A 22,858-nucleotide genomic window follows, 5' to 3' on the forward strand; every position below is an offset into this window, starting at 1 on the left:
CTTCTCATGAAAGTTTTACGTCTATGTCTTAGTTTTTCATCCATATAGATCAGACCTAAATCTAAGATCTACAGCTCCAAATATGACTCAATGACCGAATAATGTTCCAGTTTGGACTAAACCAGCATCTCTTTTCTAAGTTTGACCCTCTCTTTGTCTTTTAAATTTTAGTAGTTAAACTTATCAATTAATCATTTGATTTATGTGATAGGCCTGCATTTAAGATGAATATTTATCATAAATTAAAGATATCTTTTAGTATCAGACTTGTTATTATAAAACATACTTTCGTTAATGAGTTATTGATACTTCAAATGAAAAATTATTATATAAAACCTTGATAAAAATGCACTTTTAAGTACTAATCAGGAGGCATTTGCTAAACTTGATGTTTGGGACTTTATCATTCTTTGCTCTCTCCCGGATCTTCAAATAACTATTCGTGTAATTATAACAAGTCTAGGTTAGTTTGCAGGTGGTGATGGCGAGGGAAGAGGAAAAAGCTATTTATGCTTCGGTGATTTTATTTTTATTTATTTTTCCTTATTTTAATGCAACAATAACACTTTAGTCATTAATTGGAAAATAATGGAAATCTTATAAATATTTCAAAAGTTTTTTGCTCACTTATTTTTGCACATGTTAGTAAAGATGTAATGTTATACAACTTTAAATATTGACTCTGCTTTATTCGATCATGAATTTGAAACCAAAAGCTATTATTCGTGCCTGACCCAGAAAAATCAAAGGATATGAATTTTAGATAATCAAACTTAACTCGATTGAGTTTTTGGTATTCATTCAATTACCCATAATGTAATGTTATACAACTTTAAATATTGAGTGCTTTATTCGATTATGAATTTGAAACCAAAAGTTATTATCCATGCCTGACCCAGAAAAATCAAAGGATATGAATTTTAGATAATCAAACTTAACTCGATTGAGTTTTTGGTATTCATTCAATTACCCATAATGTAATGTTATACAACTTTAAATATTGATGTAATGTTATACAACTTTAAATATCGACTCTGCTTTATTCGATCATGAATTTGAAACCAAAAGCTATTATCCATGCCTAACTCAGAAAAATCAAAGGATATGAATTTTAGATAATCAAATTTAACTCGATTGAGTTTTTGGTATTCATTCAATTACCCATAATGTAGCAATTTAGAATCTTATAAAACATTTTTTCTCTATCAAATTATTATATTGGTGCAAAATTGATTATATTGTTTTTTTAAAAAAGGTTTTCTTTTTCCCTATACAGAGGTCCATTCCAAAATAAATCAATTCATAAATTTTTCCACATAAAAGTGGCCTTAGGCTCGCTATTCATCAATTCTATCAAAAAAATATAATTATGCACGACATACATGCAAAATAACAAGATCACAAAACTTTCTTGAATATATACAAACATCCCCCAAATAAAAAAATCATCCATTCCTTTTGTTTTTCTTACAATCCATATGGTATTAGTAGCTTAAGTATATATAATAAGTTTATTTACATAACATTAATTTGTTTTACAAAATTTTACCTAATATGGAATAACTGAGAGGTATTTGGAGTGTGATATTAAGATAAAGATAGTGAATATGATGTATCTATAAAACATATAGAAATATAGAATATAGAATAAGTATATGAGTATCCATTTCATCTAAGAGCTTTACCATATTATAGGAATAACGTAACATTAAGGGACCTTTCACGAGCATATTCAATCTACACCATATTTTCAATTTATTTTGTTTTCTTTATCAAATGATAAGCCTCCCCCCCTCTATTATACTGTCATTTTCATGTGTCGGTTAATATTCCATCAAATATGCACCCATTTATCCATTTCAATAATCATAATTTGTGTCTTAAAATATTTTTTAGAACCCATCTTTATGGTCAATTCAAATTTGCAACAAAGCCCATGTCATTGCAGGCAACTCAATTTCTTATCATAGCCTTCATCTTTATGACTGACTCAATTTTCACGTTATAATCCTTCGCATTGTGGTCAACTTAGTTTCGCAACACATACTCATTTTGATGACATGCTTCATCCCATTTCAGCTGACTTAGTTTTCACATACTAGCCTTTGTTATTATGGTTGGCTTATTTTCACTTAATGAACATATATCCGTAGCATACTTCATTTACACACTAAATAATTATGCTAAAAACTTATTTAATAAAAAAAAAATGTCATGTAATGAACACGTACTTGAAGCTCTTGTGGAATGTGTTCTCTTTACAACAGGTTCCACTTCAAACATCCCTCTAAATTCTAAAAGAATATTCCAAATCAATACCCAATTTTTTTTTTTCCATTTGTAACTTTTACTAAATCATATTGTCATCATTTTCGTAATATAATTCAATGTCCAAACATATCTTCACTCACTTTTGTAATAGAATTTAATGTCCAATTATCATCACTTATTTTTTTCATACAATTTAATGTCTAATTATATCATCATCCATTTTTGTAATACAATTTAATGTCTAAACCTGTCATTACCCATTTTTATAATACAATTCAATATCTCACATCATATCTTCTCAATCTATTATTCATACATTTTATCAAACACATTGTGTGCATTTAAATTAAACCATTCTTTATATAGAGATTAGATATATTCAACCTTTCAAAACACAGCAACAATGGTTCAACACATCAAATATTTATTTTAAATCATTCACACAATTTATCAAACACATGGTGTTCACATAAATGAAACCATTCTTCACTTAACAATTATACTTACCCAATCTTCCAAAAACACACCAAGAATGGTTCAACACATTATTCCAACCTAACTATTAAAGGGTGATATTAAAAAAAAAAAAAAAAAAAAAAAAGACCTGAGTTAACCCTAAGTAACCTATCGCATCCATGGAGACATGAGATCGGGATAACTTCATAGAAATAAAAGTTTTTTTTTTTAAAAAAAAAAGCTAATCTCCAACCAACTAAATTTTAAGGGATGAAATTAAAAAAAATAATAATTAAAAAAGGGTCTAAAAAGACTGAAACCAGGTCGGTCTAATATTCAAAACCCGTGACACGGATCATGGGACTAGATTGCACCATAAAAAACAAACCTAAAAAAATAACAGTGTCAAATTCCCAACCAACAAAAATAATTAGGGATAAATTGAAAACAAAATATTTGAAAAGAATAAAGACCAAACTTGATACCAAAAAGAAAATGAAATCAAATTACAAGAGATGAAATTAAAAAATAATTTCAATTAAAAAAAGTATAAGAAAAAAAAGTCAAAAGATTAAGGACCCAACTTGAAATAAAAATCAAATTTCAAGGGATGAACTTGAAAAAAAATCAATAAATTATTCAAGACCAAATATATTGAAATTAAAATAATAAGGATCTAATTTGATTCAATGGATAAATAACCAAACTTCTTTGGTTTTTTGCAATGCCTAACATGTTTTTTTGAGTAGGGAAGAGAGAAAATAGGGGGGGACACACGCTGTATCAGAGCTCAATTGTCGCTCATTTGAAGGCACACACCTCACCACCATAATGGAGATAGTGAGACACATCAAACACGCGACGTAAAAGGCAATGTTTTAATTCTAAACAGCTCTACATGCATCACTCAAAAGGCATGGGTGTCACCTAACACATGCCAACTATTTTTTTTTTTAATTATATTTTTTATTTATTGAAAGACCTAATTACCCTAACCCCACATGATAATAATAATAATAATAATAATAATAATAATAATAAGCCAAAAAAAAATAAAAAAAGAACCCTTGTACATAAAACCAAAAAAGTTTAATTTTAAGAGGTATTTAAATCATTGTACTGTGCAAAAAAAAAGTGAAAAAAAAAAAAAAAACCTTTGACCCTAAGTTAAATGTTTTTTTTGCTTTTAGGGGCAATTTAGTATATCCATTATGAAACAAAAAAAAAATTAAAAAGACTAATTCACCCCTATTTAATTTTGTAATAACTAATGAGTCCTATGAAAAAGATTCGTATTTTCCTTGATATCTAGTCAAGTGGTTTGTCTTTTAAAGGGTAAAATGGTGATTTTACCTGGAGAATCCACAATAAACTAATTCTAGTACATATGGTATGTTGCAGGCTAAATCACTTTTAAGCATAAAAAAACATGTGGGTCCAGTTAAATTTTTTTATGTCGATGAAAAATCTCAAATGCACATTAAAAGCTTAATCAATGTGTTTAATAAAAATAATCGATCACTATATGAGTTAATAAACAATGAAAATAATTGTTAATGATAACCAAAGACTGAACGAAGATATCAAGTATTAGATGCAGATAGAAAACATGATCTTGTAACATGCCATGTTACTTAATATCTTTATTTAATAACGTGCCAATATTTTATTTGAAAAAAGAAAAAGAAAAATTGAATCGAAAAAAAAAAAAAAAACTTGTTAGCATAGTTCCTTTGTTTTTTTGTTTATTTATCTAGTTTTGCTCTATGTCACAATCCTTTATGTGGCTTAGGTTTCAACTCTAACCATGTTGGAGTGGACTTAGCGTGACGTGTTTGACCAAACGAGCCCAAATATAGTTCAGTTGCCTCATCTATAACCTAAACTCACTCTAAATTGTTTTTGAAGTTGTCGTTGTTTTAACCTTTAACTCACCTAATTAGGCTCAAATACAAAACAATAAACTGTAAAATGATAAAATAAAATAAAAATTTTACTAATTGAAACAAAAAGATGATGTCATACTAGATCAACAAAGTCAACCCAAATTAACCTTCTAAATTTACGACCTAGGTTGTGAAATGACCATAATAAGTTACTTTAATTTAGCCCTTGATCTCTTTCATTTCAATTAGTCCTTAAATCTATGATAAATTTTCAATTTAGCTATAGATTTCATCCCACCCGAGCCTAATTAAGGCCAAACCGGGGAGAAAAGAAGGGATGAAGTAAAAAAAATATTTAACGTGTGCGTTGCAATTGTCGGCGTGTGAGAAAGCACATTGTATTTAAGTGGCACAAGCAGCTTTTTCCTAGCTTTATCCATGGCCCTCTTGGTGATGTTTGAATCATGTGAACAAGTTCTCCATTCCAGGGAGCGCGTGTTAGCAATGAGTAAACAATATGGCATCGATGACTAATTTTTATTTTTTTGGTCTCTCTCATATCTTCATCTTTGTGCCAAACTAATAAAAAAAGAAATATTTTTGGTGTCCACGTTGTTTGTCTTATGAGACAGTAATAATGTTTTCAACTTAGGAATTATTTTTTATATATAATTATAATTATAACTATTAGGTAACATTTTATTATTGTCCTAAGATAAAAGGAACGAAGACAATAGAGATAGTAATGTGTATGGTAGAAGAGACAAAGATAGATACATAAAAATAAATTTATCTTTGAGATAATTTTGAAGTGAATTTATGTACTTTCAAAACAAGGAGGTACGAAGAAAACATATCTCTAGAGACAATATTTATTATTTTTTATTCATAAAATATCCTTGTAAAAACTCTCAATTCCAAAATTGTATAACTAAAACATGTGAGGATCAAAATAGTTACTATTATAGTTTTAAAACCTAACTCAATGGTTGATCTAGGGTCAATCCCGAGTCACTAGTCTAGACTCGAATCACTACCTGGGTTGACCCGAGTAAGCGTAAGAATAAAAGTGATTATTATTATAGTTTTAAACCCGACTCAAAAGTTAATATGAGATAAGGCATGGGTTATGAATAAGGTTAATCGTTGACCATGATCAAAGTAAAGATAAAAATTATTATTAATATAGTTTTATAACTTGAATTAGGTGTTAACCCGAGATAATGCCCGGGTCAAGTGTCAGGAAGGTTAACTTAAGTTGACTCATGTTAACATGAAATAAAAGTGGTTATTATCAAATTTTAAAACTTTATTCTTGGGTTAACTCTAGGTAAGGCTTAAGTCACGGGTTAGGAAGGTCAACTGGGTTAACCTGAGTGAATGTAATAATAAAATTGTTATTATCATAGTTTTAAAACATGACTTAGGGGTCAAATGGGGTAGGACCCAGGTCACATATCGAGAAGGCCAACATGGGTTAACCTGAGTGAATACATGGATAAAAGTGGATATTATCATAGTTTAAAAACCTGACTCAAGAATCAACCTGACTCAAGAATCAACCTGATACAAGGTTCTGGTTACTAGTTAGGAGAGTCAGCCCGACTGACAAAAAAATTAAAAATAATTAAAGCAATCTTGTTTTGACAAAAATTATTTTTCAAAAAAAATTAACAAGTTTTTGACTCGTGTTTTATCCCATATTAAATTAGTTTTTGACTGGATTAGGATCAAATCAATCATTTTTTAAAAAAAAACTTGGACCAGTCTAAGCCCTAAGCAACCAGTCAAGTCATTTCTAATTTTATAACTAAAGTTATTATAATATTATTAATTTTAATATTTAATATAAACTAAAGTAAAAAAATAATATCTAATTATTTTTTAAAAATATATAAATTTATTAACAATATATATTAAAAATAAAACTAATATTTTTATATTTTATTTATTTTATTCATCATAACTAAATAAAAATATAAAAAAATTATTTTATCTTATTCACTATTACCTACTACAATTAACACAATTCTGTTTTAATTTTCTTTTCATATATTGTCTTATCTGTTTTTTTTCACCTCGTCTCTTCTATTATTTGACAATAATCAAAAGCTGCCTTTGTTTTAAAAATCAGTTACATTTTTTTGTTTACTTTCCAAAAGCAAATCCAAAAAGAAGATACACGCAAGTACAGTGTGTGTGTGCATAACGGATCAAAATTCTTCAATATAGTTATAATAATTACATATTGTTCTCTCTCTCTCTCTCTCTCTCGATCCTCCAATTCTCAGTTTTGGATTTAGTTTCAAATTCAGGGCAGATTCAACGTACCCAAGAAGCCAACACCCCCCCTCCCCATCCCTTCTTTCATTCTCCACGCTGCCTTTTATTATTATTATTATTATTATTATCAAGAAGAAGAAGAAGAAGAAGAAGAAACAAGAGAGTTTATGTCAGTTTGTTTATGGGTGTGGCTGACATGCAAAGCAACGGGAATGGGAATGAGGGATTCAGCTTCAGGAGCTGTGTTTTTAGGAGAAAACAAGTGGATTCTCATCGTGTCAGCAACCATAGCGGTGGCCAAACCCAAAAATTAGCCAAGATTCTCTCTGTTGTTGACATCATTGCCATTGGTTCGTAACTAACTCCATTAATTCCATTAATTCTCCTTTTTTCCATCTGGGTTTTGTTTTTCTCATGGTGTAAGTTTCTTCCTTCCTTCCTATTTGGCTATGTGGGCATCTTTGCTTTTCCTTGAAAATTGAAATGCTGTTTCTTTTTTTTGCGTTTGTTCTGGTTTGCTTTGAAAGTCTCAAGGTTTTTCTACGTGAATTTTATGTTCGTCCGTCCTGTCTCGTGTCTGGTGTCTGCCTTTATTATCGGTATTGTTTGTTTTTCTCTTTGTAATGAAGCTAGCTGTCAGTGTTTTCCTTGACTTTAAGGCTTTGTTTAATAAATACAATTATTGCTTGTGGCTGTGTACTATTAAATGTTGGTTATATTTTATATCCTGGAAAATCTGAAATGCGAATCCTCTTTGTTGTTCGGTTCAGTCATGAATTTACTCCCTTATTAATTACCGGCAGTTAATGGGGATCTTGGGCTGCTGGGTGGGATTCTATTTCCTTTCAAATTTATCCAGTTTAGCTGGGGAGGATTTTATGCATGTTGATATTAATATTCGTCCTATTTTTTTTTTTTAATCAGGAGTAGGAGCAACGATTGGAGCTGGAGTATATATTCTTGTAGGAACGGTTGCTAGAGAGCAGACAGGACCGGCTCTTACTGTTTCTTTCTTCATTGCTGGAATTGCTGCTGCTCTCTCAGCATTTTGTTATGCTGAACTTGTTTGCCGGTGCCCATCAGCGGGGAGTGCCTACCATTACACATACATTTGCATAGGAGAAGGGTATTTACAACTTCTTGGATGATTTTTAAGCTTTCCATATTAGTTCTCGTCTTTATGCACATTATTATTTATTTCTGAGTTAGTGTGAGTAACTCTAAAGATGACATTGAAACAACAATTTGAGGTTTCAATCCTGTCTCAAAATATACAGATCGTACAACTTGATACATCTTTGAAATTATAAAAATGACGTGCTTAAGAAATTATTATAAAGGCATCTTGATGGTTGAGCTTGGTGGTAAGTTACTGCTTTTGATAAGAAGATTAAATTGCAAAAGGACATAATCAGTAAGCTCATTAAATGGAAGATTATGTAAATCTATATCTATATGCTTTGCTATGCCCTTTTCAGGACTTGAACATATTGTCTTGCAGTGCAGCATGGCTGGTTGGCTGGGCATTGATTCTTGAATATACAATTGGTGGTTCAGCTATTGCTCGTGGCCTAACCCCAAATCTGGTGCTGTAGATCTTCTCTACGTGAAGCTCTCTCTTCCATCTATGCAATAAATTCCTATTTAAACCCTAGTGTCTAATAGAGTTTCTTTTTTTATGGCTTCTGGGCATTTACTTGAGATGTGTGCGTGATTTTGTCCATGCATGCGCACTGTTCACAAAATTAAAGAAACATTAGTAATTTATCATGATTCATGAATTTTAAAGATGTAGGGCTGCTAGCACTCCATGAAGTGTTAATGGCACTCCCTTTCTCTCTTCAAAACAATGGTGTGCCATTAAAGTACTAATAGGCCCACTCATTGTAAAGCTATTCATATTGTTGTTCTCCAAGATCCAATCACTTAATAAGCAGTCTTATTTTGTCTTTACATCTTATAGAATGAATACTAATATGCCAGTGTTTAACCTTTAAGAGCATCAAAATGAAGTTAGATTTGGCCAATGGTTAGTTGCATGTATGCTTCCACCCAACCCTTGGCCTCTCTCTGTCTTCTTAGTCTTAGACCATGGGTGAAAATTGATACAAGAAAGTTTCCCCAGATCTTAATGGTCATTGGCTCAGGTATCCAAATGGTGGTATAATGCTTCACAGTTTGAAGATTAACTATTGGTCCTTTGTGGCATGAGCCTTAGAGTGGCTCAATAATGCTCACTCTGAATGTATCTTGACTAGTAACACATACATCATTTTTTTTTCTACCTTTTTTTTATCTGGACATAACTTTTATTGTTTTTCAGATGAATGATTAGAACTATCATTGAGGTTTTAACCTTTTTAAAAAAAAAAAAAAAACAAAACAAAACTTTCAAGCTAATCAGGTGACTTAGTTTCCTTGGATGCTGTACATCTATGGTTCTCATAATATATTTGTTTCATTTATCATGGTTCAAACCACTTATCTCTTCGGTTTTTCAGGCCTTATTTTTTGGAGGTCAGGATAACCTGCCTTCTTACTTGGCCCGCCACTCCATTCCTGGGCTTGGCATTGTGGTAGACCCATGTGCGGCAGTTTTGATTCTTGTTGTCACTTTGCTCTTGTGCATTGGAATCAAGGAGGTAATTTTTTTTTCTTTTCAACTACTAGCAAGTTTATGTTTTTTGTGTTGGCTTGCATCTGTTTTTTAATTTGTTTTAGCAATACTACATCTTGCAGAGTTCATTTGCACAGACTGTTGTTACAACAGTGAATGTTTTTGGGATGCTTTTCATCATAATAGTTGGTGGATATTTAGCTTTCAAGACTGAATGGATTGGATATGAACTTCCTAGTGGGTGAGTAGTGTATATTTGGTCTACTTTGGCTCATTATATCTACCCTAGTGGTCTAGTTCATCTTCTTTTGTTTTCCCTCTGGTTTGATAGGTATTTTCCATTTGGAGTAAATGGGATGCTTGCAGGATCTGCCGTGGTGTTCTTTTCATTCATTGGTTTTGATGTTGTTGCTAGCACTGCTGAGGAGGTAATTTTTAATGTGGAATGACTGGTGTTGCATGTGAAAAAAGAATCAAGAGAAGAAATGAGAAAGGAAGATTGCATTCACGGTTCATCCTCTTCATTTTACTTCCTTGCTAAACTAAAAATCAAACTTAGTGGAAATCCTATGATGCAAACTCAACAGATATTCATTGACTTCCCACATTGCGCATTAGTTAGTGTGTTTGGTATTGTGATAGCTTGTGTGGTTATGGTTTGAAAAAAATTGTTTTACAAAAAGTAATTTTAGTTGATGTTGGTTTGGTATTTAATATGTTTGGTTAAAATTGTGGTTGAAATTGAGATTGAACAAAAGTAGTTTAATGTGTTTGGTTAAAAGAATGCTTTTCAAATTGAGGTTATAAAATAATTAAAAATATATATATATATATATATATATTAATGGTTTTTAATTTAAATATTGTAGATTTAACTACTACTATTACATCATGAAATAAATAATATTTATATCAAATGTTTTTTATTGTTCCATTAAATTATCTACAATTTTATCATATACGAAATCCATCTGACAATGACTACAGTTTTTTGGTTTCTTAAGCGCGCAACAACATCAGGTAAAATATCATCAGGAATAAAATTGGGATTGCAATCAAATTCTGCAAATACTACGTCATCAAGTGATCTCCTTCAAAATTTTTCAAATAAAACACAATTAAAAATAAAAATAAAAATTGAATTTTTTTTTTTTAACTCGGTCAAACCCAGTTCAAAGTATTTAACTTTGGACCGGACCTGTCCGATGGGAACAGTGGAGAGTGACTCCACTGTTCACATGAACAGTGGAGTCACTTTCCATTGTCTGTAGGTTTGTAGAAAGAGAAAGAGAGCTGCTTTCCGCAAACTTGTGGTTTTAACAAAATTTGAATGGGTTCCATGTGAATAGTAAACTGTGTTTTATCATTATCAAACATTTAACATCTGCGGTTTGCTTTAAAAGCTGCCGCAGCCGCATAAACAAGCGGATACTTCAAAAATCTGGTTTGTGATCTCTTAACTTGTGTGCCTGATCTTAACTGTCCTACATGAAGATGTGGTTTACTTAGCTTATTATTGTAATTAATACCACTATAATGTATACATTCTGATATGATTTCTTGTTTGGGCATACCTAGCTAATTATTCTGCAATCTTTAACCTAAGATTCAAAAGGCAATTATTCAGTTGTGGTCTTGCCAAGGTGGGATCCTGGTAGGAAGAATATTAAATAACTCTACTCTGGGAGTGCTTTTCAAAAGCACTTCCAAAAAAATTTGAAAATTTTTTATTTTTTATTTTGCTTTAAATTAATATGTTTTTGATGTGTTGATCTCAAAAATAATTTTTAAAAAATAAAAAAACATTATTGGCATGTTTTTCTAAGTGAAAAGCACTTTGAAAAATACTCTCAAACACCCTCGAACATATCTGCAGCTTTATGAATATGAGTTCAACTATTTTACCATTGCATCAATGATGATCCCCTTGAATACATGGACATGAATAAATTTGAAAAATCATTTACTTTTCTTCATGTCCTTAGACAAGTTGAAGTGTCTGCAATTTGGCAGGTCAGTGGAAGTTACCCGGTTCAAAATTTGATATAATAAAGTTACAAATTCATCAATCATTCTGGGAGTTATTAAAGCAAAAATGTATTGTTTTTCTTTATCTATCATCTATGCCATAGTGGTAGCTATGCATCTTAAGGTCTCATTTCTTCTGCGTGATTGTTGACATATGACTTGCTGTGTTCTATAAAGAAAACTTGTGTTATAATTTGACATTATAAAGGATAGGAGGATGCTTTTTCTTGAACAAAGGGAGTATAATAATGGGAGACCATGCTTGATACATAACTAGGATGGCAACCATGTATATATTGTATTATTAGATGTAATTTGATAAAATTCTGTATCATTCTTAATCTGATTCCATCTCTATATTTGTGTCATTTCTGTTTGAGTTATTATTTAGTAGTTTAATCTTATCTTTACATACCATGTTAGTCTCAGTGAGTGAAACTTTGGGCCTCTTTTGTAGCTTTTTAACTACATTATGGTCATCATTTTCTTACCATGTCAGGTGAAAAATCCTCAACGTGATCTGCCCTTAGGTATAGGCGTTGCTTTGTCTATATGTTGCATTCTATACATGCTTGTCTCTGTTGTTATTGTTGGCTTAGTGCCATACTACGCATTGGATCCAGACACCCCAATCTCTTCAGCATTTGCTTCTCATGGGATGCAATGGGCAGTGTAAGCTTTTCCTCCTGGTTTGTCAATTTGATTGGTTATTTAACTTTGAGGTTATTCCCTCAAAGTCAGTTGTAATCTGATTAGTAACTTTATAATTGCAGGTACATAATAACAACTGGGGCAGTTACTGCTCTTTGTGCTAGTTTAATGGGTTCACTTCTTCCTCAGGTGCGTAATCCATGTTTCTCCAGTGATTTAGAATAACTCTTAGTCCTTAATCACATATTTAATGTGGTAGCATGGATATAGATTCAGCTCTCAAATTTATTTGAGCTCCAGTAAGTACACAAAAGTTGCATCACTACTTTTGCCTTTTGTTTTTTATATGCTTTGCATGAGACTTGTTAACTTTAAGCTATAGGTGAATGTTATTTTACTGCTTGATAAGGCCATTTTGCGGGAGTCGGTGCTGTCTTTTTTGTGTAAATACAAAACGGTATAAATCTATTTTGTCAGTGATTGTTTCCATGAATTCATTTCAGCCTCGAATGTTCATGGCAATGGCTAGAGATGGATTGTTGCCATCTTTTTTTTCAGACATTAGTGAACGCACACAGGTTCCAGTGAAGAGCACAGTAATAATTGGTATTCTATCTGCAGCCCTGGCTTTTTTTATGGATGTTTCACAGCTGGCAGGAATGGTATGTTATGCATTTGAATTAGAGATGTTTTATGAGGAGTAATGCATTGCTGTTTATTTTTTTTTTATGTACATGAACCTTCTGCTATAAAAAATATAGGAAGGCAAGGCTTCCTAATTCCTTTCCTGGCTACAGGTTAGCGTGGGTACACTTCTTGCTTTCACTTCTGTTGCAGTTTCAGTGCTAGTACTCAGATATGTTCCACCGAATGAGGTGCCACTTCATCCATCACTTCAGCAGCTGATTGATTCACCATCACTCCAATTCAATAGTGATTCTCAGGAGATTGCATATCAAAACCCTAAGGGTTCTCTCAGCAACCATGATCTTAGTCAACATTTACTTGACAATAGAGGGATTTCAATTGGATGCACGCTTCTTCCGAAACACATGGCTCAAGGTACTACCCAATGCATTCTTTAGTGTTTGAACATGACTCTCTTTTTCCATTCTATTATTCCCGTACTTTTTTGTCGTCATGTTTTAGCTTGACATTGAAATGCATATATGTAACAAGAAGTAGCGGAACTGCTATAAAGCATAAATGTTGATTTTTAATGTAAGTTGTTTACAAGGTTGCACAGCAAAGAAAGTGCTTAGACACTACAAAACAACTGAGTACTCTCAAAAAGCTATACTGCATTCTACATTACTTGAACTCACATTATTAGCTAAGGCAAGCATCTGTGCTGACACAATGTTTTTTGATAAGCCTTGGCAAGATAACTTGAAACTGGTAGGAGGCTAAATCCAGGCTGCATATGGCCAAAGAATTTGAAACATCACGATTTTGTAGAATTTATTTATTAATTTTGTTGTCAAAATATGATGTATTATATATTAGGCTAGAGCAAAGATGTTTAGTTTATCATAACAAGAGCATACAAAACATAAAATATTGTTTAAGGTAAACCTAGAGTGCATACAATTTTAAATCTATGAACATGCAAAATAAAGTTCTAAGAGAAATATACTTTCAACATAAATATAATAAAAATATTAATAGCATGCATGCTAAGTATATATTTAAACTTGCAATATATATAATATCAAAGGCTAACATGCATACTATAATAAAAATAACAGTGCCTAAATTAAAACAGAGAAGGGTACTTGTTGAAGTACTTTAAAGAAATGGAACTTTTGTTGTTGTCAAGAATGAATCTTTTGTCCTTAAGACTTTATTGCTCCTTGCTTGTGCAACTAGAATGTTTGAAATATTTCTCTCAAGATTCTAACACCACCACCTTAATTTAGATATATTTCTAAAAAAGGTCTTTGAACCAAAATAAATGAACTCAAATATCTCTCAACAAAGTATGAACCTAAGCTTTAGATTTGGGATAAAAACAAAAGCATAAAAAAGAATGAAAACTCTAAAAATGAGGTGAGAGAGTGAAAAAATATGAAAAATTCATGTTAGAAACTATTTGTTCATCGTCTTTTATAGTGAATTTTGGAAGCTAAAAGGTTGAAGAATTAATAAGAATTAATTTCCAAAATTATCAACCTTTAATTAGCCACCATAAATCAAGAATTAAATCTTGGAAAACCAAGGGTTCTTTGAGTAAAAAAACTAAGGATTTTTTTGAAATTAATTTCTCATTTACCCATAATTTATTAAAATCATGTTAATTAAATAAATTTCCAATATTTTCTGTATATGAAAGAGTGAGAAGAAAGAAAGAGGAAGAAGAGAGCTTTGAATCTTTAAATCCTTTTTCTGGATGTGTCATATTGGTTCTTTCATTCAGTTGTTGTGGTACATTAATTCAACTGAACCCATAACTTGAAACCAATTGGAAAAGCACAATGATTGCCATTCCTTTGTTCTTCATTGCTAGACATGTATAAGCCCATCTGAAGGGACCTTTTTTTAGGGAAGACTAATATTATTCTTGTTGATAATTGGCACAAATCCACACTGTACCTGACTTTTCGGTCCGTCCAGGTATCCTAATTTTCTAGGTTTTTGGTAAATCTGGTAAATTTTCTATCTACCAAATCTATGTTATGTGATACAGAGTTGCCTTAACCATTTCCTTTAACAATGACCCCTCTTTTGTTGGCTGTATGGATGATTTTGGATGGTCCATGTGTTTGTTTTATATTTCTTTGTTGAATTTCATTGGCATCATGAAGCCTATTATTAATTGGAATGATATATTGAGTTAAATAAACAATACTTAAGGAAACACTTCTGCATTAACATATTCACTGGAATTCTCTTGACGAATTCCATATGATATGTAAATTGATATTAGTTTTCTTGTTTTGTGTCAATTAAACAGGTGAACAGAATGAACAAAAAAGGCGAAAAATTGCTGCTTGGAATATAGCTCTTGTATGCGTAGGTGTTTTTGTCCTTGCATCTGCAGCTTCTGTTGAAAATATTCCCAGGTTTGTCATCTGCTCTAAAATCTGCAGCTTTCATCTGATTCACTCTTTTAACATGAGTCCCATTATCTCAACTAGAATTGTTCTTAACCTTTGGCATGTGAGTTCTCAATGTGTATAAACAATAAATGGAAGTTTTTTTTCTCTGGAGATACAGCACAACAATTCTTAAAAAAAAAACAAAGTACTTCATCATCTGCAGTATAGGGTTAGTCGAAGACATGTTTTACCCTAATATGTGACTGATATGGTTCTACTGGTTTGTAACTTGATCTTTACTCTACCAGCATTCTTCGATTCACATTGTGTACAGTGGGTGGAGCTATTCTTTTGTGCAGTTTGATTGTTCTGGCTTGCTTAGCACAAGACAATGCAAGGCATAGCTTCGGACACTCAGGAGGTATGTTCAAGCTTATTTAATACAATGTTAAAGGATATTGGTTGAGGTTGGGTATTGTGTATTTTGGTGAAGAATTTCATAAACCTCCTTACCACTGCAAAGCTTTGCTGGCATTTGGCTACTTGCCTTAAAAAGTTTTGTCAGATTAACATGTATAGAATCTTAAAATGGCTGGTGCAGATTAAAGTTATGAAGAAAACGTTGCTTCAACTCAAGAAACCCTCAAAATTACATGAATTGGTAAACAAGATCACTTGATAGAATTTCTTGAAAGTTCAAAATCACGTGCAGTAGTTGTGGAGAAGAAAAAGAAAAGCTGGTGGTGTATAGTATAGGAATTGCTTGCTCGTATCACATGAGTAATTCATTGCTAAACCATACTACCGTAGCCCTTTGGAAAGCCTGTGCTTATAGTCTCACCCATATTTACTGTATGATACTGTTACCTCCAATTTAAAAATGGTGTTCGATATGCATGCAATAATCATTTACAGAATTATTTTTTGTCCTTTTTTCCAGGTTTCGTTTGTCCTTTTGTTCCATTCTTACCAGTTGCTTGCATTCTTGTCAACACATACTTGTTAGTTAATTTGGGGTGAGTATCCAGCCAATTAACTTCGCCTCTCTCTCTCTCTAATAAAGTTTTTCATTTGAGCTCAATCTCACCAAGCTTTCCACCTCTGGCTGTAGTGTTGATCTTATGCATCTATGTGCAGGGCTGGCACATGGTTCCGTGTTTCCATATGGCTGCTAATAGGGGCACTAGTTTATTTATTTTATGGTCGGACCCACAGCTCATTGAAGAATGCAGTTTATGTTCCTACTGCCCATGCTGATGAGATCTACCGCACCTCTTCAGATCTTCTGGCGTAGCTCATGGCAAGGCATGCACCATGAACACATCTATCTCTCCTCCATCAGAGGCATTCTTGGATGCTCTTTTGCTGCTATGGTACATAGTTCCATCTGATAGAAAGGAAATCAATCGTTTGTTGTATAGTTGTATTGCTTAATTCGCTGGCATCTTCTATAATTCTTCTGCAAACATGTAAATAGCTTACGGCTCAAACGTGATGGTTGTTACAAATATAAGGTACAAACAGTATTTGAATGGAGGGAAATTAAAAAAATTGTTTACTCCCTGTGATACTTGTGACATTTCTCTTACAATGCCGCATGTGACAGTGAAAGTGGTTAATCCGGGGTAGTAGTAATAGAGAGAGTAATCCATGAGATGATTTTGACATTTTTTTTGACATGCATGGCATCTGAACTGGCTTAAGGTGACAAAACTATAAATGAGATTTTCAAAATATTTAAGAAATATTTTTATGCACACATGTCTTTTGAGAAACCTGATGGCTGAAGTAAGGTGCTTGCTTATATAGCCAGCTTCATACCACTAGCCATGAAAGGGACAATGGAAACAGCTACCTTAGAGGAATTACAAAAAAAAAAAAAATCCCAAATTTCAGAGAATGCCTTGGTCCTCGGGGTCATGGAGCTATGTTTCGTCATGATCTTGGGGAGATTGTTGCTGCACTAGTAAAACAAGTGATTTTTGAGATCTGGTCAGAAGGGAGTTTGCTGCACGTCTGATAAGGGGGTAGAAATATTGTTGCTCATAATTTAGCTTCAATCCCAGTACACGCTCGATTGGAGCATTTTTGTGGATCCACTCAGCCGAAGGCGAGGAGACAAAATAAATTTAAATATACATTAGACCCATGACAAAATTTGAACTTATAGATTTTTTTTTTTTTTTTAATATAATCGTGTTGTATTTAAAAATATTTTTTATTTTAAAATAATATTTTTTTAAAAAAATTATTTTTAATATCAACGCATCAAAATGATCTAAAAACATCAAAAATATATTAATTTTAAAAAATAATTATTTTTTTTAAAAACACTTTTAAAAACACGCATATACACTTCTTCTTGGGTATTTTACTATTCTAGCGTTTTTTGATAAAAATAAATTATAAAAATAATATTTATTAACCAAACTTTAAATTACTATAGGAAAACATTAATTTCAGACAAAATCATTAGTCAATTATTATGATCTTGTTTACTGATATTTTATGATATAGTTAGTTTTTTTTTATTGAAATCTTCCTAAAAGTATTAAAAGTCAATAAAAAATAGAACTCTAATGACTTATTCCTTCTTTTCTTTTGTCTACTTTATTTATGTTTTTCTCATGCTTAATGGTTTTTACAAAATTAATATTTAGAATTGAAGATGCATTTAAACCATGTTAGTTTTCAAATAATTTGCTAATCTGTCGTTTTTCCAAAACTTTCAAGAAACTTTATTATTTAAAAATAAAAATTGACATGATGTTTTTGTATAATTGAGGAGAAATAGACGTTGGCAATGATCTAAGCATGTCATCTCATGTCACATCATGCTAATGCACCCTATACACTTGATTGCAGCGTAGATTAATAATAATAATAATAATAATAATGAAAATGAAAATGATGATATAATGCACTCCATCTCATCTATTCTAGAAGGAGTTTGCTTTTTTTATAATTTTAAATTTAAGTATAATAACTACTAAAAATTTATATATTTATTGATTTTAAAGTTTATAAAATTAGTTAAAATATATACAAATTAGTCAAATATTTATATTATATAAAAAAATTATAAATAAATAATTTTAAGAAATATAACTCTTAAAATTTATTTTTTAAATATTATCGATTTGAGTTTTATAAATTTTAAAGTTATTAAAAGTTTATATAATTATTAATTTTAAAAATCATAAAATTAATTAAAATATATATAAATTGATTTGAATATCTCTATCAATTTAAAAAATAAAAAAGTTTTAAACAAAGAAACTATTCTTCTTTCCTTTCACACACGCAGATAGTAGCGTAGAGTTGCAGAACTTGACTTGAATAGAATGCCTGTGATGGGGAGACAATTCAAACATAACCTCTTTTGGCTTTCGTGCTCATTTTAGAAACATTTTTTGTTTCAATTCTAGAGATCAAACTTTCTATCTCTACTTTTGTTTTCTTAACGAAAAAAAAAAAAACTAAATTTATTATACTATTAATCGGTAAAAGATTTGAATTCTTGTTATATCTTGAACTCATTCTACGAGCTGAAACAAATCCAATGTTGACTTTGAAGACATGAGCTACTAGAATGTATAGATTTAGTGTATTTTGTATTGTAGGTGTGGTAATAATTTTTTATAAAATATTTTTTTATTTAAATAATATTTTAAAAAAATTATTTACATCAACATATCAAAATAATTTAAAATTATTAATTTAAAAAAATAAACTTTTAAAAAACAATTTCAATAAACAAACTACTTATTTAAACCAAAATCACCATGTCATCATTATATTTGATGTGGCTAGGTTGTAATTCAAGGCATAATGTATAAATTTAGTGCATGTTTGGTATTGTAAGTATGATCATGATTATTTTTTATAGTGTTTTTTTTAAAAATATATTAAAATAATATTTTTTATTTTAAAAAATTATTTTTTATATCAATACATGAAAACAATTTAAAATTACTAATTTTAAAAATAAATAAATAAACAATTTTAACCATGAGATCAATTTATTTAAACCAAGATTACCTTGTCATCATTATATTTAACGTGGCTAGTTTGTAATTCAGGCATGAAATTAGCTGTCTTGTGGTTAATTAAGTATCGAGATTAATTCGGGCGCAATTTAATTAATTAGATTTTAAATTTATTTTCTAGATTTATTTTATAGAGATTATTAGTTCAAGTTTCACAAATTTTAATATTATTAAAAAAATTTATATAATTATTAATTTTTATAAAATTAATTAAAATACACACAAACAAATCAAAACATCAAAGTTAATAATAATAAAAGTATATGGGCTCTTCCCTGCCCTATCATTATTAATTATATTAAAAAGAGTAAAAAAAAGGCATGATTGTGTTTCTTAACGGCATCGCTACATGAAATAACTTTGCACGTTTTCTTGACAAGTTGTTGTCTACTTTTCTTCACTTCTATTCTTACACGCATTCTCCACTGTAATAATAATAATAATAATGTTAATTGCGTGGCCATTATGCGATGTCTTTAATTTATAACATTTTTTATTTATTTTTTTAATATTTTGGGTGCTCATTATTGTGCCTACTAGTCATATATATATTATTATTACATAGTTAGCAAAAGTATATAATAAATTATATCATGATGGATTGGAGTAAACACTGTGTCTTCTCTCATATATCATGATGATGGGTTGGAGTAATGTTTTGTATTTATTTTTTTGTCCTTTTAGTTTTTCTTTGCTCTGCCTATTAAATATTTTTAATAATTTTATTTTTTTATATTACATTGATTTCAAATTTAATTTATAATTTATTTTAATTTATTTTTTATAAAATTATCACATATTAAAAAACAAACTATCATTGAATTAATACAAGATTTTGCACGAAGCAATTTCATTTTATAAAATTTAAATTTAAGATTTGTAGGATCAATATTGAAAATAAAAAATAAAATAAAATAAAAAAAACATGTTTGCTTTTGAGGAAAAACAACTCCTAAATTTAAGGGTGTTTATTTTTGGTTTGGTTCGCTTTTAAAAAAAAAACCAAAACCGAACTGAAACTGATTTGGCTCGGTTTTTTCAATTTCCTAATTTTTTCCGGTTTAGCTCAGTTTTTTTTATTTTTTCGGTTTGAATTTGGTTCGATTCGGTTTTTTCAGTTTCAAGCTTATAAAACTAAACCAAACCGGTCGGGTTTTTTAAAAATTTTAATCGATTTCTTTTTACAGCTCGGTTTTTTTCTGATTTTCTTGGTTTTTCGGTTTTTTTACTCATCCCTACTTAAATTTTCCATAACAATTAGTTAACTAGCTAGACATTAACTTTTGTCTTTCTATTGTATGATTTTATAAGCTGGTCAACCGTATCCTTTTGAAGAAAAAGACTTGCTCTCTCCAACTTGATGGACCGACCATTCCTTCATCTTCATCTTGTTCACACGGCCATTCTTGTCTAATGGCCTTCTGAAACACCACTAAATTAGATTTTAATGGATGGTTTTACATAAACTCACCATTGTTTTGTGTTTATTTTATTAATTTAATTTAATAAACATGATTATATTCCATGATTATTCATGGAAATTCAAACCTAAAAAACAAGCCATGCAAGCTCTAGGTAGTTTGAAATGGTCATTATCGCCAGCTGTGTCTGATTAGAGAGAAACCTAAAAGAGAAGGAAACATTGTGTCTTCTCTCGTGGGACAATGGATTGGAGTAGTGTTGGGTGTTTTTTTTTATCTTTTTTTTTTTCTGGTCATTAATTTCTTTTATTAATTTTCTCTTTTTATATTATATTAGTTTTATATTAAACTTATAACTTATTTCAGTTTATTTTTTACAAGGTTATGTAATATTAAAAAAAAAATTACTATTAGATTGATACTCAATTTTGCATAAAGAAATTTGGTTTTATTACCTTTAAAATTTAAGATTTCAAGGATCAATATTGACAATGAAAGAAAAAAAATTAGGGTTTTTTTTCTTCTTTTTTTTTTGTATTGTTCACATATCTTTTAAATAAAAAAAACAGTTGACTATAGGATTATGACATGATATTAAAGTTCCTATCCAATTTTGCCACGATTCTTAGATAATGTTATAGGTTTTTATTCGAAAGCAAACAATTTTTTTCTAAAATACTGTGTACCTAATATACAAAATAAGAAATAAAAGATTTCTCATGAATATATTCAATGGAAATAAAAATTCTTTCTTAAATTTTTTTACTAATTTTTTACATTATTTTATCATATTTATTAGTTTTTCGCCTCAATCACATATAAAACATTGAAACATTGTCTTAATATTTTTTAAAAATTTGCTTTTGAGATTATGATAGATTTTTATTTTAAAAAAATATATATTTATAATTTGAAAAAAATATTTTTTTTGTTCAAACAATCAAAAGATGTATAAATAAAAAAATGAAGTTTAGGTTGAATATATATATAATTCTCCAAGGTAATTTTATTCATTGTATTGCTTGCAAATATTTATTTTTATAATTGTTTAATTAAATGAAAAAAAAATCTATAAAAACATGATTATTAAACCCAATAAATATTATGATCTAGTTAATAAATTAGATAAATTAACTGAGTTTGATATGACCAATCCAAAAAATTATAATTCCAATATTTTTTTTAAAAAAAAACAAACTATTAAATCCACATTGTTTTTTTTTCTTTTAAAAAAATCTAGCTAAATTAGTCAAATTATTAAAGTGGCTAGACCATTCAATGACTCTCACCTAATTTCCTTTAAAAGTCAACTCATTCATATGCCAAGTTTACGGGTCAAGGACACATGCATGAGACGGACATTACATTTCTTTTTCCTAATTTTTTTTATTTTATCTTTTTGCTAACCTTTAAAAAGACCCGGCAGATATGGAGCATGTTTTTAAAATCACCTCGAAAAATGATATAATCTTAATTGATGTATAGTTCAATATCAATGTATTTATTTATTCCACATGGAAATAACAATCAAATCTCTAACTGCTCTCTAAAAATAAAAATAAAAGACATAAAAAAAGATGTTTTATGTGAGTTCAATTATGTGTAATAATTGGTATTATTTATATATTAAAAAAATAAAATGAAACTATACAACTCTTAAATTCTTCGAATTAAACTAAATAATTGGCATTTCAATTCAGATACGTGAATCAATTTAGGCTAATGAAATAAAAATTTTAAAATTAAAAAAAAATAATCAAATCTAACCCGTCCTGATATATTGATTTATTGATCCAGGGTTTGGATTAAGCAGGGTTTGCTTTTAAATCACATGAAAAACTGATTTAATCAAACATAAATGGACAAATGGAGTTAATTTGTTATCGAAATGAAACCTAAGTGAGACTAAATCAACAAATTTTAAAGATTTTTGTTTTTAAAATAAAGTTGTTTTAGTTTTTTATAAAAAATAATTATTCAAGACAATATTGTTTCATTAAAAAAACTCTATAGATCAAGTCAACATGTCAACTAGTTGACAAGCTCAATTTAAGATCTATATCTTGTACTTGTTAAATATATTTATTCAACATAAATATATTCCCACACAAATATATTCTGATCAAGTCAATAGAGAGAATCAAAGGTAATTTTTATT

The 22,858-nt window shown here is 29.8% G+C and overlaps 1 protein-coding gene across 2 annotated transcripts; it reads left to right on the plus strand.

The window, feature by feature from the left end:
• The first annotated feature begins 6,766 nt into the window (after positions 1-6,766).
• LOC118027760 (cationic amino acid transporter 4, vacuolar) lies at positions 6,767-16,809 on the plus strand. 2 transcript variants are annotated; one of them, XM_035031215.2, is made up of 14 exons: positions 6,780-7,246; positions 7,821-8,022; positions 8,398-8,482; positions 9,398-9,538; positions 9,636-9,754; positions 9,845-9,941; positions 12,041-12,213; positions 12,315-12,381; positions 12,696-12,854; positions 12,990-13,254; positions 15,146-15,254; positions 15,539-15,651; positions 16,171-16,246; positions 16,368-16,809. In XM_035031215.2, the coding sequence occupies exons 1-14, from the start codon at positions 7,078-7,080 to the stop codon at positions 16,522-16,524; spliced, it is 1,932 nt and encodes a 643-aa protein (XP_034887106.1). In that variant the 5' UTR covers positions 6,780-7,077; the 3' UTR covers positions 16,525-16,809. The 2 variants fall into 2 exon arrangements, with proteins under 2 accessions (XP_034887107.1, XP_034887106.1); XM_035031216.2 differs by lacking the exon at positions 15,539-15,651 and having other exon boundaries at positions 6,767-7,246; positions 16,368-16,507.
• The last annotated feature ends 6,049 nt before the right edge of the window (positions 16,810-22,858 follow it).

This window comes from Populus alba, chromosome 19 (genome assembly GCF_005239225.2).
Source record: "Populus alba chromosome 19, ASM523922v2, whole genome shotgun sequence".
Lineage (NCBI taxonomy): Eukaryota > Viridiplantae > Streptophyta > Magnoliopsida > Malpighiales > Salicaceae > Populus > Populus alba.